Below are 12,745 nucleotides of genomic sequence, written 5' to 3'. Positions count from 1 at the left end.
CAGTTGAACCAGCTCTTCTGTTGGTGCCTGCTGTCGTTGGGATTGGCCCACTATAAGAACAGTGATTCAAGAACAACTGCTAGAAATAAATTATTCATTGGACGATAACAATATGTTAATAACCAACTATGTTATGACATTTTACATTTGTTCAGGTATCCATCATATAATGTGTGTGTGTGTGTGTGTGTGTGTGTGTGTGTGTGTGTGTGACTTTGTATTACTATCCTTGTGGGGACCTAAAGTTGTTTACACAATCACGTGTGGGGACTGGGACTCATGGGGACATAATGGAGGTCCCCATGAGGGGAATCATTCATTTTAGGGTGAAGACTCGGTTAGGTTTAGGGTAAGGGTTAGGGTTTTGGGGAATGTGCGGCGCTCCATAGCGCAGCGTGGTGCACGGGCTCTCGGGTAAATATTTTGTGTTTAAAAACCTATTTAAAAACTCCTGTAGTAAAATCAATAAAAGTTTATAAAAGCCCTGTTTGGTCTGGGTTAAAAATGTTTTAAAAAATGGAATAAAAGGGATAAAAGAGAGCAGTGGCTGCAGCACAGAGCGTATGCGGCGGGGTTAAAACCTGTACTCCTGCCCCCCCGGAGGGAGTCTCCCCCGGTGGAGTGTCCGAGGCTGCGTCCCACAGCATCTGGTAAAAGACCTGGTAAGTGGGTTAAAAAACATCTGGCTAAAAGGACCTTTGTTTAAAATCGGCATGCAGGTAAAATTAGTGTTAAAAAATGATAAAATAAATACATAAAAGTGCTTTTAAAAATAAGTGCTGGTAATAAAAATCACATCAACCCAAAATGTTAAAATATGTATAATATAAAACAAATATGTAAAATATAAAATATAAAATACACACGGGTTAGTAGGCACACAGGGAGGGGAAATATCTTAAAATAAAGTCAACCAAGTGTCCCTAAAAGTGTTTATAACCCAGGCCGAGGTCTAGAGAGGTGGTGCAGCTGAGACATGGGACACGCCTCGGATGATGTTTAAAAATACTTTATTAAGGGTTTATTTCAGGGTGTTTCCCTGCGGGGGGCTCCAACATCCATTTAAAAATGGAAAGTAATAACTATACAATATAAACAATGTTTAAACAGGAAACGGGGATTAATAATATATAAAAAATAATAAAATATATAATCTCCTCATTTGGAACCTAATGTCATAAGAAAACATGCAATACAGTACAACCATGAAATAAACTGTGACATGTCAAATGTAAATAATAATATAAAATGTAAGAAAAATATATAAAATGGTAGTAATAGTAATAATAATAATAATAATAATAATAATAATAATAATAATAATAATAATAATAATAATAATAATAAACAAAGAAACCCATGCATTTCAAAAATCATAAAGGAGTCCAGATGAGGAGGATTTATAAAAATAATGATAGGAAATATGTATTAAAAAATAAATAATACACAGATAAATACTACAATATAAATAAATAATACATTGATAAATAAATAATTAGATAGTTAATTTCAAACGCAATACCCTTAGGTAATGTATATAAAATATAAAATAGGGTGGAACTTCTGGTTTGCCATCACCGCAGAGAGGGGGTCTAAAAGCATCCGGAGGGGAGAAGCACACGTCGGGAGGACAAGAGGGACCTGTTAAGTTGCAAGTCTTAAAAAAGGTAAGTATCTTTTTTTTTTAAATGTGTAAAAGAGATTTAAAAACCATCTGATAAAAAGGAGGCAGACCCATCACTGATATTTTTAACTGAGGCCTGTAGGGTCTATCGTTTTGAGGCGATGAATCCACCTCCTCTCCGCTGCCCGTCTCTGTGCCGTGGTCCAGCTCCCGCTGCTCTCCAAGCCCAAAGACTGGAGGTTCTCTGGGCCGTGGAGTTTAAAATGAAGGTAGAGAACGCTCGTACCGTAACCGCTATTTATTCTACATAAGTGTTGTTTTATCCTGAGGCTGATCTCATGCCGCGTCTCCCCCACATAGAGCTTGTGGCAGGCCCTGCACCTGACGGCATAAACCGCATTCTTGGATGTTCATTTCATTTCAAACCTTTATTTAACCAGATTGGTCCCATTGAGATCATAGATCTCTTTTCAAGGGAGACCTGCAGCAAATAGGTTCCACATGAAACATAAAACAATAAGGTCTTTAAGGTTCTTATTCCTGCGGTAGGCGGAGATCAGCCGACACCTCCTCAGCGCGTCGCAGTCCGCACTGAAGAGGGTCCGGGTACCCAGCTAGCGGGGAACGTTCTCACAACTTTGGCTAACGTTACCTATTGGTTCTAATAAGGTTTTAAAGAAACGTTTTCATCTGATGTTCAAAGAACCTTTTTAGGATGTTTATTTTTTCAAATAATGTTCCTATAAGGTTTAAGGTTAACTAAGACATAGCGTTTTAACTGCAACATTCAGAGGATGTTTTGAGGATGTTATTGAGGCCTGAGATGACAGAAAGTGTTTTATAAAACGTTCCTTTAATGTGATATGTTAACAAAGGTGGAACGTTTTGCCTGCAACATTCTAAGGATGTGTTTTGGACGTTGTTGGGGTAACACATTAAAGATGTTCTTTATAAAACATTCCCTCAATGTTACATGATAACAAATGAAGAACATTTTGAAAGCAACATTTGGATAATGTTTTCAGGATGTTATTCTTTTTTTATAAAACGTTCCTGTGATGCGAAATATTAACACGGTCATGGTCAACGTCAGATTTATTTGTAGTGCGCTTTAAAATACAAACGTGTTGCATTTGTTTGAAAAGGATGTTTAAAAAAAAATCTGATGTCACCATATTTTCCTTTTTAAAAAACAAACAAGCATGTAATTCATGATATTGTATGTTTGCGTAGGCATGTCTGAGTTCCCAGCTAGACATTGTTGGTTCTAAAAACATTCTGAGAATGTTACCATTCATTGTTCTAGGAATGGTTTAATCGAGAAGTTTTATTTTGGTTCCTAGAATGTACTTCTGAAAGGTAGGATAACGTTCTCTAAAAACATTCTTAAAATGTTTGGTGATAACATTGTTCGAACATTACACATTATACATTATAAGTGTTTTGTTGTTTATGCACATATCTCTATTGTCATATGGATCGAATAACACTTAGAAATCCAAAGACAGACATATAGAAGAACGGACCGACTATCACTGCCCGTCCCTTAAACCCCTGTTTGTGTTTGTATGTGTTTATTTCTACTGTGTGTGTCTCTCTCCCCCCACCTGCCTGCTGGTCTGCTCGACACGGCTGGGAGCAATCTCCAATCAACCACACCTGCAACCTGCTCATCAGCCACACTATGAAAGCCTGCAGCCTGCACTCATTCCCTGCCGGATTGTTGCCGTGAACGGTTTGTTGCGTGCCGCTCTAGCTTTTTGCCAGCATATTCTTTGACAACTTTGCCTGCTTTTGCCTCACACTCATTTTTATGTCTCTCCCAGGAGGAATCCAAGGCCTTCCCCACTCCCAAGGCCAGCCAGGCCTCTCTACCCACCCTGGAACAACTGTTTCCCACTGCTGCCATAACCAACCTCCACTCACAGCTCCCCTTTTCTAATAAACAAATGTTACTTTCACCAGCTGATTCCGAGTCATCCTTTTACATGTGTTAATAGTCAAATTCCAATAGCTAAGTAAACTATCAAAATCATCCTAATGACCACAGTGGTCAGTCCAGTTACCCAGGAATTTTGAGTTGAACAATCACAGGAATATTATGTCTTTATGTTCTAATAATGTAAAAATATTGTAGTAAATTGTTACCACAGAACAATTGCATAATGTTTTAAACATAAAGCATGTTATCGTTCTCTAAAATAATAACATTCTGGCAACATAAAAAATCTAACTTGCAGCTGAAAACGTTTTAAGAACAGTAGGGCATAATGTTCTAACAATGTTATCAAAAACATTTTAAGAATGTTTTTAGAGAACGTTATCCTACCTTTCAGAAGAACATTCTGGGAACCAAAATAAAAGCTTCTGCTGAAAACGTTTTTAAGAATAGTAGGGCATAATGTTCTAACAATGTTATCAAAAACATTTTAGGAAGGTTATCACCAAACATTTTAAGAATGTTTTTAGAGAACGTTATCCTACCTTTCAGAAGAACGTTCTGGGAACCAAAAGAAAACTTCCCGCTGAAAACATTCCTAGAACAATGAATGTAACATTCTCAGAATATCTTTAGAACAAAGAATTTCTAGCTGGGTAGCCTCCTCCACATCCTCCGCAAAGGTACAGATCCTGTGGAAGCGGATCAGCTGGGATTTGATTAAGCCTCTGTACGTATGCTTCGGGTGGTAGCTGGTCCTATGGAGGAGTGCATGTCGGTCCGTGTCTTTAAAAATCACTTTGGTGGACAGTGTTTTGGTCAGGTCGCTGGATGAAGACGCAGGTGTCCAGGAACTCTACTGTGAGGGGTTGAAGGGTATGTTTGAGTGTTATTTTAGGGTGATGAGAGTTGAGTGTGTCCATGAAAGTCGTGAAGTCATCGGTGGAGTGGTGCCATAGGCCGAAGATGTCGTCCAGGTACCGGTGATAAAGGAGGGGTTTGAGGGTGAGCTTGATGAAGGCCGTTTCCTCCCAATGGGCCAGGTATATGTCCGCATACGCGGGAGCATACTTGTGGCCCATAGCACAACCGCACAGCTGGAGGTACTGGTTACTATTAAAAACAAAATCATTGCGGGTGAGGGTGAGGTGGAGTAACTGGAGGATGTGACTGTCGGGTCTGGCTGGGTTTGGGTATTTATTAAAGGTGTGTTGAAGTGCAGAGAGGCCAAGTGGAGTTTCAATATTGGTGTATAAGGAGTCTATATCTAAAGAAAAAAGAAGGGTGTGACTGGGAATGGGGAGGTTTTTTATTTTATTAACAAAGTGATATGTGTCCTGGATGTAGCTAGGGTGGAGTTTGGAGACGGGATTTATGAATGATCTATATATTCTGTAATGTTGTAGGTTTCAGACCCGCAGTCACTGACTGAAGTTAGGGTTAGGGTTAGGGTAAGGTTAAGGGTAAGGGTTAGGGTTAGGGTTAGGCATGTGTTGGTTATGGTTAAGGTTAGGATAAGTTTCCTGGAAATGCACGTAAGTCAATGTAATGTCCCCAGAGGCCTGTACTACGAAGCTGGATTTTCTCTTAGCCGGCTAACTTCAGGGAAATCTCGGGCTTTCCGGTCCTACGACGCTGGTTCTCTTTTTAGCGGGCTAGATTTCCATGGTAACTTATGCTGAGCGGCAAACCTGCTCCGGAGCAGGTTAGGTGGCAGGCTAAGAGATCAACTCAGTGAAAGCACCGCCTGCTGACCAATCAGAGCTCCGTGTGCGGAGTTTAAAGCTATCAAGTCATATTACAGGATAGAGGAAATACAGAAAAACTGCCGTTGCAGGGAAGACGGTCGGCAAAAATCAACTGACTGTGTGAACGTGAACATTAATAGAATATCCCCTCCCATCTTCAGAGCAATCAAACTATTATAATATTAGCGTTAAGAAAGCTTACTTAAATATCTGCCACGACATAAGTAACCGGATCAGAGTAACATTAAGTACAGTCCGCGGCACTCGATGTGTCCCATTATCATTCATATCATATCACATCATAATGTATCATATATTTCCTTATCTGAGTCAGCTTCTTGAGCCGTATCTGGCCGTGCAACACTCACAGTGTCACATACTGTATGCAGAAGTATTATTTTAAGCAACACATTAAGTTGATGAAACACTCGAGTCAAATTCTCCTAATTAAAGTCAGATCCACTCGTGTCTTGGACGGGGCAGTGATTTCATAAACCTGTTAATGTACGCATTCAAACACTTTTTCTGTTACCAGCTGTATTCACCTTGCAGGTGCAGCTATGTGGCTTTTATCCTGGATAAAGTGTTTAAGTCATGGATGTTTAAAGTTTAACTTCTTCATATTTGACTAATATTAAAGTTCACTTTTCATTCAGGAAGTATGACGCTGCGCTGTCAGTACGCTTGTCCATGTTTGAGATTGGTCGAATGCTCCAAATACCACCCCTTTCATGTAAACGCGCACCTAACTAGATAGGACACGGCTGGCTTGAGCGATCCACTTGATAACCAGCGTCGTAGTACAGCTTAGCGAGAGCGCGTATGTTTTGGATTGAGCCAACCGGCTAACTCAAACATATCCAGGTTAGGTTGAACCGGCTTCGTAGTACAGGCCTCTGAAGTGATGTAAACATGGTGTGTGTGTGTGTGTGTGTGTGTGTGTGTGTGTGTGTGTGTGTGTGTGTGTGTGTGTGTGTGTGTGTGTGTGTGTGTGTGTGTGTGTGTGTGTGTGTGTGTGTGTGTCCCATCCAGTTCTTGGTTTGTTGTCTCAGTGATCAACGAGTATTCTGAAACTCAAAGGTACAGTACATATTAGTGGAATAAGAAAAACAAGCAAGATATCCATAAACAAAGCACTGTTTACTCCTGGTGTGAGTTTGTGTACCTGTGTGTGCAGTAATTCTAATTCAAGTGTTATCGTATGCGGTAGGATTTCTCTTCCTTTGAACTAATAGACCAAACCTTGCATTAGCATTTGCTCATACTTGTACTTTTTGGGAGATTTCAGACCACTACGTTGGTGTGAATATTAATTTAACAGTTGGGCTGCTTTTAAGTTTCAGGAGAACACAGGAAGGAAGTTGTGAGTTATTTTGATCTTGTTCTCTTTAAGTAAAGTCAAAGGCTTTGTATTATACATGAAATATACAGCAGGTGAAACATGTATTCAGGCCTCTTTATCAGAATAAGGACATGAAAACATCGATGCCAAATTGTATTAAAAAGGAGGCCACTGTGATTGTTGCCATGGCAGAGTTATTCAAATAGGAGAGAAATATGGGATAGGTCTGTTTAGCTGTGCTGCAAACCATAGCGTGCACTCATTTGACTTGTGATATGTTTCCTCCTGAGTCAAGTAAGAGCAGTCTTTGTTCTTGTTGTGCTGTTTTGATATGTTCATGTAAATGTGATGTTAATATTCCGGGAGCCTTCCTGTGCCACACAGCGACTGCCCCAGTGCTCTGTACATGGCCTGGCTGGATCAGTCCGCAATCCCTACTGTATTATGTATATTTATATTTAATATTTTACTTTAAACATGATCTGTGAAGCTAGACAATTACCAGTTTAATAAGTGGTTGTTATCACTATCTTTCTTGTAGAATTCAGACAATAGTTTCCAATCGTTCCATATCAAGTCTTAAGGTTTTTTTAAGGTATCCCACACTGACTTACACTTGGTCCTATTTGTTTTGAAAAATTGTTTCTCAAAAGAATCTTGTTTATGCACGATTATTGCTATTTACTGATCTTGATATACTTTAGGATAATACTATTGAATAGTTATTGGTGTATAAAATGCCTGCACATTTATTTGAATATCCTAGTTCAATAAAATGTATGCTATTAAGAGCACTAAAAAGTTCTCCCATTGAAACGGAAACTGGAGTTACCGTCTGGAACTTGTGTGCTTCTGCCAACCAGTCATGTAGCAGTTTACATCCATGTCTGTACAAAATGTCATCGATTCATAATTTTATCCTATCGGAAAGTTGAGTGACATTGTCATAGCTAACATAATAATTCTTGTTACTGCCACAAAATCGTGTTTTGTGAGGTCACAGAGACTTTTGGCCTTTTGACCACAATCAAAGGTCAAACATGTGACAGAAATGGATTCATCCTTGAGTCCAAGTGGAAGATTGTGCAAGACTTGAATGAATTCCTCACGTTCTCCTGAGATATAGCATTCACATGAATGAAATAGCTGGATGGACAGACTCATAAGAATAGAGACAACAAAGAGATAATGTTTTTGACTTGTGTTTCAGAATAAATCAACTATGTGACTGAAATTCAAATAATTTTGACACACTTGTAATATGAGGCGCTCAAATACAGCCAGAATGTTCTCTTAAAGTTTTTCGACATATGGTAACAAGCAATATCCGAACAAAAATATAAAAATATAAACATGCAATAGTTATCATTAGTGCATATTTTGGAATGGTACCTTTCTTTCCGTGTGTCAGACAAGGAAGTGTGTTCAACTTTTTTCCCTGTTACATGTAAATTATATTCTTCCCATCAATGGATCATATATCCACCAAGATAGACATCTTTGACATCTGAATTTTAATATTCAAATGTTTGCCCAAAGGTGGCTCAAAGAGAGCAGTGACCACGTGGATATCTGAGTCTTCACCAGCACATCGAGAGAGACGGAGAGAGAAGCAGCTGACAGGACGACTCAGGAGAAGTAAGTGTGATTCTGTTCAGTCATTTTCATATTTTGTTTATGTTTGAGAAAGATATTCTCCTTCAGAATATTTTCCAAAGGGGAGGAACATTTAATGAATCACATCTCAATCAGAAGTAATGAAATCTGAAACCCTATTATGTTCATTTATTCCCTTAAATCATTTGTTTCTCTTGAAATCACTTGGAATGTTTATTTTTTGATTAAAAAACTCAGTGTTTATTTTGAATAATAAACTTTATCTAATGTTCACTTTGAAACATTTAATTTTTTACAAAAGATCGGGACTTTACCAAGAACGCTGGACATTTATAATGAAAACAAAACAGTCTGAGTCGAGTGGATATTTGATGCCCTGAGTTTTACCTTTCAGGTTCATGTTAGGTTTTTAGAGCTTTGTGGGCGATGTATGCAGCCTGTCCCGTAGACATTACTCAGGGCTGGAAACCCCACTATTTTCCTGCTTTAAAAAACGGTGGTAAATCTTAAATGTTTTATTGGAGATGATGTGTATACACAGCAATCTCACTCTCAGTTCAAATAAACAAAATGTAGTTTTCATTAGAGTAAGTTCACCCCTAATAAAATAATTAACACACATCTTTTAATCGGGCTTATAAAAGCAACAATACACAATTTAATTCAGCTAGAATTTCAGTTTATGTCTCTGATAGTAGGAGTACATTGTAATGTGAATAAATAATCTACAAAATATATCACCAGCAACTTCTTAATACTTATAGCATCGACAAAAAAAAAAAACATAAAAAGTCAGTGTTGTTGTGTGGCACTATAAAGTTATTGTTTAGTTTGCAAATGGTGTTTCATTGAAATGAGACATTTCCATGTGCTAAAAATAAATGTTATGGTCAAGTCAAAGTCAAAGTCAACTTTATTGTCAATCTCAAAATAGGTTTGTACACACGATCGAAATACTGTTTCCCACAGTCCCGAGGTATAAAATAACACATTAAAATACAAGAACACTCAATAATTACAAAAAAACACAAAATAACCGTTTACTTCAAGTAAGCAGGATATATATATATATATATATATATATATATATATATATATATATATAAAAAGATGATGTACATAGTGCAAATGAGAGTGCAAAATATTTCCATAGCAGCGTAAAAGTGACTGGTGCTGGATTTTTTGTGTCTGTGTGTGTGGGGGGGGGGTGTGTTAAAGTCCAGGTCCAGTGGGGGCAAGGGTGGAGAGGTGAGATAGAGAGGGAGAGAGAGGGGAGAGGTGGGAGGGGGGGGGAGAGAGTTCAGCCTCCTGACAGCCTGGTGGTGTGTGCCTGTTACTGCTGGTGCTGCTCAGAATGTGCATTTCCTTAACATGAACTTCCTCATTAAACTGCTGCACTGAAGGGAGTGGTGCAGTCTGTGTTTCTGGTCATTTGACTGACCCATTAGGTTTTTTAAATAATTTAAATGTAACTGACATCATTTATACGATTTGTAAATGATCACTGTACACTAACAATGTTGGTTTCATCTAACAGAGCAAAGATGCAGTGGAGTCTGTTTGTGCTCATTCTGATGGGTAAGTGGATTTTAAATTAAATCACATCTGGAGTCATGAAACTGCTCACTCTTCATAATAATAAAATGTGGAATAAGTGGCGTCAGAGCTCCATTAAGATGAAGGGGACGATGTAAGAGGTGGGGGTGATTTTAGTACTCATGATTTTGATTTAATGATCAGGTGCTTGTCATACTGTCAGCTCCATCACTGCAGAATGGTCTCTGTTTTTAGGTCAGTGTTCCTTCTTCACATGTGACCTCTATGAGTACCACTTCATTCAAGAGGGAAAGACCTGGGAGGAAGCCCAGAGTTATTGCAGAGAGCATTTCACTGACCTGGCCACAGTGTCTGACATGAGAGACGTGGAGAGACTGACTAACTCTTCACAGACTACAGACGCCTGGATTGGACTGAGGAGCATCAATGAAGGAGATATTAAAGAGTGGCACTGGTCTCTGCCGGGGGAGAAGTACTATCCTACAGAATGTGATCCAGAATGTGCACCAGAATGGCTTCCAAATGAGCCGAACAATGGAGGTGTCGATCCTGAGAACTGTGTGGTGATTAAAACCTCCCAAAAATGGTACGATGACCATTGTTCTCGCAACCCTAAAAAGTTTATCTGCTACAATGGTGAGTATATGTCACTATTAACGCTATATAAATCATATCATACTGTGTAACAATAGTTGACAGATAACTCACGTGTTGTATACTGTAGAGTTAAATGAAAATGAAAAATGTTTTTGCTTTTTTCCTTGAACAAAACATTATTGGTAATTGGATACAATTCTACTTGTTAAAATACATCTTAATATTCAAGTATAGGCCTATTTTTTGATTATGCAATCTAAATTATTATACTAAACACTTTCATCAATCTGAAAAATTAAGTGAGATAGTGTTCATCAAAACTTATAAAATGTGTCTTTTATTCTCACAGAAACAGGGCCACAGAAATACTTTGTAATTGATGAACCAAAGAACTGGCTTCAGGCTCAGAGCTACTGCAGAGAACATCACACTGACCTGATCAGTGGAATCACACACATCAAAGCCATCAAGGATCAGCATAGGTCTTCTATCATGTGGATCGGCCTGTTCAGAGAGATCTGGAGCTGGTCAGATGGGAAGAACGTCTCTTTCAGACACTGGGATCCGGACTCATTTGAAGATGAAGCCTCAAAGACTTGTGCTATGACTACGTCCAATGGAAAATGGAGCTCCGACATCTGCACAGAGGAAAAACCCTTCTTCTGCTATGACGGTGAGTTTTTCAAGTATTTTATCTTTTATTTTTTAGTTATATATTCATAAAGGTATGTTGAATTTACTTCAGTGGTGAAAATATGTATTATATACAAAGAATTGCAGATTTGGATTATGTGTTTATTCCTACTATGTATAAAAGATGATTTAATTACAATTATAAAACCAGGACAGACCTGAAAGTTTGATTATCACTTAGTCTTTTCTTTTCTTTCTCCAAACATCTTTTTCGCCTGGCTTTTACATCGGGTACCAGATCCTTGACTTTTATTTATTTCTGATCGAAATTATGATTGAATGAAAGGTGCTATGTTTATATAGTTGAGAGTTCTTTTATTATGATAACTTGCAATAAGTGGTTACTTTGACTCAAACAAAATATCCATTTCAGTGCCAGACAAAGTGATCCTGATCAAAGTGAAGAAGACTTGGGATGAGGCCCTGACTTACTGCAGAGCGAACCACCGTGTCCTGGTCTCCATCACTGACCGTCACCAGCAGAGATGGGTCGAAGAGAGAGCCAAGATGGCCGACACTGAGTTCGTCTGGCTGGGAATGCGCTACAGCTGCACTCTGGATCTGTCTTTCAGGGTCAGTGATCATTCGGTCTGCAATCCCAACTTGACCCCCAAAAAAAAGACTGTTCGTTGTGACAGTGCTGTCGCGATGAAGAGAGATGGAAAGTGGTACAAAAAGGCTGACAGTGAAAAGTTTCATTTCATCTGCGCTAAGTAAACCCATTGGTATATTTACTGCAACAAGCTCACTCTTCTCTAATATGTGTCTGCTCTCTGGGTTTATTGAATGGCTCTAGTTCAAATATAGAAATCACAACCTGAAGAGGGGAGAAACTAAATTACTAACAGATTACTAACTGAGGATTAGAAATTGAGAAAAAGGGGCGACACTAAATGTAACATGTGTTTGCCTCTGTGAACATCTGAATGACTTGATATGTTTTTGTTGTAGTAGTTATTCATAGAGTACATGTTTATTTATCCTCTTAAAGTGTGAAACCTGTAATCTTCATTTGAATTGTTGTCTTTTATGTTTATGAGAAAATATATATAAAAAGACAAATCTATAATGTTTTGCTTTTCAGAATTTGTTTACGTTTTGGTTGAAATGTGGTGATGGTTATAATATGTGTATCACTATTTTTGTCATATTTACCTTAATGGAGTTTTAACTGGATGTTTAATTGTCTAAAACTGAATAAACGATCTGAGCCAAAAACAAGGTGTGGTTCTTTCGTCCACTGGCTTTAAATAGTCATGTTTTACATTTACATAAGAGGTGCTTATTTGACAGTGAACACATATAATGTATGGGTATGTAATTGAAAGGGATTTCTCCATAGCAGTCATTCTTACAAATCAAACTACATAATGAGGACTGTGTCTGAGTTCACTGAGAGATGTAGTTCGTGATTTTTTAGAGTGAATATGCAGCTTGCAGCTTTTAAAAATAAGTGCTGGTAATAAAAATCACATCAACCCAAAATGTTAAAATATGTATAATATAAAACAAATATGTAAAATATAAAATATAAAATACACACGGGTTAGTAGGCACACAGGGAGGGGACATATCTTAAAATAAAGTCAACCAAGTGTCCCTAAAAGTGTTTAAAACCCAGGCCGAGG

General features: G+C 38.2%; 1 protein-coding gene across 2 annotated transcripts; it reads left to right on the top strand.

The window, feature by feature from the left end:
* Positions 1-8,217: 8,217 nt before the first annotated feature.
* LOC117494631 (C-type mannose receptor 2-like) lies at positions 8,218-12,357 on the top strand. 2 transcript variants are annotated; one of them, XM_034145564.1, is made up of 5 exons: positions 8,218-8,291; positions 9,808-9,848; positions 10,062-10,463; positions 10,774-11,097; positions 11,497-12,357. In XM_034145564.1, exons 2-5 carry the CDS (start codon positions 9,815-9,817, stop codon positions 11,832-11,834), a joined length of 1,098 nt encoding a protein of 365 aa, XP_034001455.1. In that variant the 5' UTR covers positions 8,218-8,291; positions 9,808-9,814; the 3' UTR covers positions 11,835-12,357. The 2 variants fall into 2 exon arrangements, with proteins under 2 accessions (XP_034001455.1, XP_034001454.1); XM_034145563.1 differs by having other exon boundaries at positions 11,491-12,357.
* The last annotated feature ends 388 nt before the right edge of the window (positions 12,358-12,745 follow it).

This window comes from Trematomus bernacchii, unplaced genomic scaffold (assembly GCF_902827165.1).
Source record: "Trematomus bernacchii unplaced genomic scaffold, fTreBer1.1, whole genome shotgun sequence".
Lineage (NCBI taxonomy): Eukaryota > Metazoa > Chordata > Actinopteri > Perciformes > Nototheniidae > Trematomus > Trematomus bernacchii.
Note: the sequence above shows the minus strand (reverse complement) of the source record. Positions and strands in the feature narration are given on the sequence as shown.

What these genes read in the sequence shown, in the direction of transcription:
- LOC117494631 (XM_034145563.1), top strand. Translation starts at nt 9,815, where the DNA reads ATGCAGTGGAGTCTGTTTGTGCTCATTCTGATGG. An exon ending in AAAGTTTATCTGCTACAATG is followed by an intron (nt 10,464 to 10,773) that starts GTGAGTATATGT and finishes TTATTCTCACAG; the next exon opens with AAACAGGGCCACAGAAATAC. An exon ending in ACCCTTCTTCTGCTATGACG is followed by an intron (nt 11,098 to 11,490) that starts GTGAGTTTTTCA and finishes TATCCATTTCAG; the next exon opens with TGCCAGACAAAGTGATCCTG.